Below are 6,515 nucleotides of genomic sequence, written 5' to 3'. Positions count from 1 at the left end.
AGAAGGAAGGATTAATTTCTCAGTACTATACAATATTATCTTCTAAGATATATGAAATATGAAACACAAACAGTCTAGCTGTTCATTTTCAGACGCTGAACACTTGGAACTGCTCCTGGGTAAATTGGAAGCCTTCTATCACCTATAGAAAAACATTTTAAATTTACATAGGTGGAATAGCATAGGCATGTGGAGTTTTGTTTATTTGTTCTGTGGAATTTATACATACAAAGAATATTATCCTTTATCCAAACTGGCCAAAACCCCCATGGTGTCAAAAACATGACATCTCAAGACAGTATTTCTTAACATCTGAAAATTATTATTTTATTTCCTATTTTTTTAACATTATATGCCAAATACATTGTTTACCTATCTCAGAAGCAGCCACTGTGATGTTGTACCAAGGTGTCTCCTCTCTGTCAAAGATCTTGGCAGTCTTAATGGTCCCAGTATTAGCATCAATGGTGAAATATCTATCTTCTTCTGTGTTATGATCAACGAAATATCTATGAAGAAATAAAACAATAAATCTATGCCCCCTGTAGCATGTATTATCCAAAGTAATAGAAAGAGAAATAAGAATATTACTTTTAATCTTTTAAAATCACAGAAAATTTTAAAAACACCCTACGAAAAATTCTATAGCATGGGGACACCCAATGTAACAGCACATTTAATTTCTTTCACAACATTACATTTCTCTTGATACATAACAAGTTTTCAAGTGTGAGTCACAGAGTTATAAATTGCTAACAGGTGATATTTTACACAGTAGATACAATTCCGTCAAGTGTAAGTTACACATATATTTTGACTAAAAAAATCATAAAATGGAAAGGCAGAAACCAGAAAGATACTAAGATATTATGCTTCTGCTTATTTGCTTGTCACTGTGAAGGAGTGTGCTCAGTCCCAGTTACTGTTCTGAAGCATGTCTCTGACATGAAGTTGATGACAACATGACATAAGCCGTTTTGAACATAACCATTACAGAGACTAGTAGCAGAAAGAGCTGATTCCCACAGCTGCAATTGGCACTAGCCTAGAAGCAGAATAAAGTGGCTCTGCTTAACTCCCTTGGCTTCTAGGCACTTTGCCTATCAGAGAAAGTAAAAACCTTGAAGTGGGTAATGGAAGCAGAGGGAGGGAATACAAAGAAGATATCAACAAGACGTTTTTTCTCAAAGCTGGGATCATTTACAACAGCTTTTAACAAATGAAGCAATTACAGACCCCTATCAAGCCTTGTTCACTAACTTCAGATTGATGAAAAAAATAAGAAAAAAAGATTTTAAGTATTTCTATACCATAACTAACAAGACCTGAGAATACCTCATTCAAAAATGCTCCAGAAGGGCTCAATACAGACAATTTGGATGTGAAAGATGGCAGATGAAGTTGCTTCTAACAGGTGACATATTTAAACTGTCTCCATGCTGAAAGTAGACCGGCAAGATCTTGATTATGTAGAGGATGGGGCAACCACTTTTAAGAATTTAAGTCAGGAAATATTTTTTTCAAAGGACATTATTTCATCAGGGTGTCCCAGACTGGATTAAAAAAACCCCAATAAACAAGCAAAAAAATTGCTGAATTTCTAATTGCTGAATCACAGCAGGCATTGCAGACACACTTCCACAAGTCTACATGCTTCTCCGTGCTCAGTAATCTCAGGAGATGAATTAAAAGCAAACTCTTGACTAACATTCCTCAGTCACCGATCATGACATGCTGACCGTTAAAGCTATCCAAGAAATTGTATGTTGCTTTTGAGGAATATTGGAATCCACTGAGGACACGTTACAAAACAAAACACCTCTTCATCTATGAATCAGAATTTGCTTTTCAATTTCAGAACCTCTGATTTTTCGCAGTGTCTCTGAAGGTCTCAGTCTTCCACGAAGCACAGATTTTCACATTCTCCAACTGTTTACCAGCATGGAAATGTTTCAAAACTTATGCCAGTATCAGTGGAGAAGTTGTATCTCCTATGCACACAGCAACCCTTACCTTTTAACTAGTGACAAAAACTTTGGATAAAGAGTGGTCTCAACATCTAGAAGTCCATAAAGCTACCACGCTTGCCATGGAGTGGTATTGATATTTGAACTTTGTACAGAAGACACATCCTTCAGGTGGAAAAATCCTCCCATGCCTCATACTTTATGTTTGGCAGTGTAGGAAACCTGAGCTATGACAAACAGTTGGAACATCTTGATTATACTTCTGTTAAGGCAGAAGTAATGAAGGTTTGGTTGTGTTGGGAACGATGGACAGCGCACATACAGACAAACACCTTTTACATGATGAACTGGAATGCTGACAGAGGAAACACAGAAAGCATTAATCGTCCCTCAATTTTCTTGGAGACCTTAGCAGGACCTTTTACTGGTAGAGCTTATAATCAGGTTTGCAGTGATAAAATTGAATTCTCTCCTACTACAGCCTTGTTTTTATTGACTCTAGGGTTGTCCTAATAATTATTTTCTAAAATCAAATATGCTTCCCTGACATGTTCTTATGGAATATGTACTGCAAATCAAAAGCAATTTATAATACCAGTGTCTTGTCCCTGCAAACATTTATTACTGCGGACACTGCTTACTCATTATCAACATCAGGTGCAGTGACTACTCTGTGAGTCAGTATTTTGCTGACCGCAGAACCATAACAATAGGGTTATTTAATATCTGTAGGCAGTAGCTTTAAAATAGACAGAATTTCAAATTGGGCTTAAATGAGAAAAAAATTCAAGCACTAAGAAAATTCAGCTGTTTTTGTGTCTGTGTGACATAACACATTATTACCTCTCCCCCTGTGGGTAAACTACATAAACCAACAAATATCTGTCCCAAAAATGGAGCTTGTGTAAAAAAAATGAAGTTTGATTCTGTTATGGATTGTAATTACCTAACACTTCATTTTCACAGACATACAGTAAAAGCTGGTCTTAGTTATTTTGAATATGAACAACTTTTTCTAAATCAGTTATATGTATTCCATATTCTGTGTGGAAGATAACTTCCTGAAACACTTGATAAGTGAGCCAACTAGGGAAGGTCCCACACTGGACCTGTTGTTTGTGAACAGAGAGGGACTTTGTGGGTGATGTGACAGTAGGAGGTTGTCAGGCAAAGTGAGCACAAAAAGATAGAGGTTTTGATTCTTAGAGAAGTAAGGAAGGGGGTCAGCAGAACTGCTACCTTGGAATTGCAAAGGGCACGCTTTGTTTAGGAGACTGTTTGGCAGAGTCTTTTGGGAGGCAGTCCTGAAGGGCAAAGGAATCCAGAAACGCTGGACATTCCTCAAGAAGAAAATGTTAATGGTGCAGGAGCAGGCTGTCTCCACGTGCCAAAAGATGAGCCAGCAGGGAAAGGAGACCAGTCTGGCTGAACAGAGCGCTTTGGTAGAAATGCAGGGAAAAGAGTTTATGGCCTTGAGAAGAGACAACTCAGAAGGAGTACAAGGATGTTCTGAGGTTTTGCAGAGAGAAAATTATAAGGGCCTGTCCTGGTCTCAGGCAGCGATGATCTGCTCTCCTAGGGCAGTCTATAAGATTTTGTTTCATTCCATAATACATCAAGCTGAGTGGTCACTGTTACCCCCGTACTGGAGGCACTGGGAGGAGGCCGGGGGGAAACTTGTGGAGGCCGGACCCAGAAGGTGGCAGGGATCACCCTGAAAGTTTCAGCCAGCAGTGCTTTTTTTTGCTGGCAGAACATTTTTTTTCTCTCTTGGCAGCGAGGTCTTTGTCCGGACCTCCCGTCAGGTGATTAGCAGAGAGTTAGTGTTTTTGTCAGGGAAATTGCTCTGGGCAGGGGCAGTTGAAGGTTTTCTTTCCCCCTACTCTTGGCTCCTGGGCTCAGGGAGGGGGTTTTTATCCTCGGGGCTTTGGATTTATTTTTGCTTGCTGTCCTGGAACCCGGCTGTGTCCATCCACAGGTGGTGAGATACCGTATTATTTGTTCTATTTTTCTGTTCTTTTAATTACTTATTAGCAAGAGCATTGTTAGTAACTCCATAAGTTTCATTTATATAATTAAATAATTCTTACCTCAAATTTTACGAGCCTCCCTTGTTTTCCTCTTTCCTTGTTTTCCACTGGGAGTGGGGGGAAGGGGTCGAGGAGGTGGAGTGGTAGAGTGACTGGTGGTGCTTAATTGCCTGACAGGGCTAAACCATGACAGGGCCCAAGGCCAACTAGAACTTAACCCAGCCTCTGCCATAAAACACAGTAAAAAATGTTTCTATAAATACATTAGCAACAAAAGGAGGGCTAAAGAGAATCTCCTATAGGTGGGAAAAGTTAAGTATAAAGAATGGGGAAAAGGCTGAGGTATTTAAGGTGTTCTTTTCCTCAGTCTTTAATAGCAAGAGAAGTTGTTTTCTGGGAACAAAGCCCCCTGAGATGGGAGACAGGAATGGGGAGCAGAATGAAGCCCCACAATCAAAGGGAAAATTGTTAGAAACCTGCCACACCAGGTCTATGGGACCAGATGAGGTTGACCCAAAGGTACTAAGAGAGCTGGCAGAGGTGCTCACCAAGCCACTTTCCACCATCTATATCAGCAGTCCTGGCTAACTGGGGAGGTCCCAGTTGACTGGAGATTAGCAAATGTGATGCCCATCTACATGAAGGGCTGGAAGGAGGATCTGGGGAACTACAGGCCTGCAGTATGACCTTGGTGCTGGGGATGATCATCACAGAATCATAGAATGGTTTGGGTTGGAAGGGACCTTAAAGATCATCTAGTTCCAACGCCTCTGCCATGGGCAGGGACACCTTCCACTAGACCAGGTTGCTCAAAGCCTCATCCAGCCTGGCCTTTAACACTTAAAGGGAGGGGACATCCACACCAGTGCCTCAACACCCTCTCTGTGATGAATTTCTTCATGATATCTAACCTAAATCTACTCACTTTCTGTTTAAATCCATTACCTCTTGTTATATCACTACAGGCCCTTGTAAAAAGTCCCCCTCTTGCATTCTCATAAGTCCCCTTCAGGTACTAGAAAGCTGCTATAAGGTCTCCCCAGAGCCTTCTCTTCTCCAGGCTGAACAAACCCAACTGCCTCAGCCTTTCATCACAGGAGAGGTGCTCCAGCCCTCTGATCATCTTCGATGCCCTCCTCTCGACTTGCTCCAACCAGTTGATATTCTCATGTTGGGAGATCCAGAGCTGGATGTAGGGTCTCAAGACAGCTGAATAGAGGGGGAGAATCCCCTCTCTCCACCTGCTGGCCACGATTCTCTGGATACAGCCCAGGATACGGTTGGCTTTCTGGGCTTCAAGTACTCACTGCCAGCTCATGTCCAGCTTTTCATCCACCAGTACCCCCAAGTCCTTCTCCTCAGGGCTGCTCTTTATCCATTCTCCACCCAGCCTGTACTTGTGCTTGGTACTGCGCCAACCTTGCACTTGGCCTTGTTGAACTTCATATGGTTTGCACATGCCCACGTCTCCAGACTGTCCAGGATCTTCTGGATGGTATCCCTTCACTCCAGTGTGTTGACCACACCACATAGCTTGGTGTCATCAGCAAACTTGCTGAGGGTGCACTCAATTCCCGCCGCCCATGTCACCGACAAAGTCATTAAAGAGTACTGGTCCTAATCCCTGTGGAACTCTACCCGTCACTGCTTTCTACCCGGCCATTGAGCCACTGACCACAACCCTCGGAGTGTGACCATCCAGCCATTTCCTTATCTACCATAGTGCTCCATCTATCAAATCCATTCCTCTCCAATGATCTAACCTGGTATCCTTCTATGACAAGGTGATCCACTTAATAGGTGAGGGAAAGCATGTAGATATTGCCTACCTAGATTTTAGTAAAGCCTTTGATACCACTTCCCACAGCATCCTCCTGAAGAAACTGGCTGTTCATGGCTTGGATGGGTGTATTCTTCATGGGGTAAAAAAATGGCATGATGGCTGTGCCCAAAGAGTTGTAGTGAATGGAATTAAATCCAGTTGGTGGACAGTCATAAGTGGTGTTCCCACGGCTCATTACTGAGGCCAGTTCTGTTTAATATCTTTATCCCTGGACGAGGAAATCGAGTGCACCCTCAGGAATTTTGCAAATGACACCAACTTGGGTAGGATTGTTTGTCTGCTTGAGAGTAGGAAGGCATTTCAGAGAGATCTGGACAGGCTGTCTCAATCAGCTGAGACAAACTGTATGAGGTTCAACAAGGCCACGTTCTGGGTCCTGTACTTGGGTCACAACAATCCCATGAAACACTACCAGCTTGGGGAAGAGTGGCTGGAATGCGGCCAGGCAGAAATGGAACTGGGGGTACTGGTCAAAAGCCAATTTTTTTTGTCATTGTATTTACAAAGCACTTAGAAATATTAGCCCCTGATTTATCTACATGTTGAGAATAGAGGCTGGGTATATCCATAAATATACCATACTCCAGGGGCAATGGTGCTTTATTCCAGGCTTCTTAATTTTTTTCATCTAGTAAAAAATTTACTTTCAGCTAGATAATAGTGACAACAAAGATT

The 6,515-nt window shown here is 41.9% G+C and overlaps 1 protein-coding gene across 1 annotated transcript in view; it reads right to left on the bottom strand.

Annotated features, from left to right (window-relative positions):
* Window positions 1-372: 372 nt before the first annotated feature.
* Window positions 373-6,515, bottom strand: part of LOC104517025 (cadherin-18-like) — a gene marked incomplete at both ends in the record, with an annotated part of 29,902 nt that continues 23,759 nt past the window's right edge. The window contains one exon of the mRNA XM_010161561.1: window positions 373-509. Within this exon, the coding sequence (XP_010159863.1) occupies window positions 373-509 (137 nt within the window). The remainder of the gene's footprint in view (window positions 510-6,515) is intronic.

The sequence above is a fragment of the Eurypyga helias genome, unplaced genomic scaffold, assembly GCF_000690775.1.
Source record: "Eurypyga helias isolate BGI_N326 unplaced genomic scaffold, ASM69077v1 scaffold11821, whole genome shotgun sequence".
In the NCBI taxonomy this organism is placed as follows: domain Eukaryota; kingdom Metazoa; phylum Chordata; class Aves; order Eurypygiformes; family Eurypygidae; genus Eurypyga; species Eurypyga helias.
This window is presented reverse-complemented; position numbering and strand designations above follow the sequence as displayed.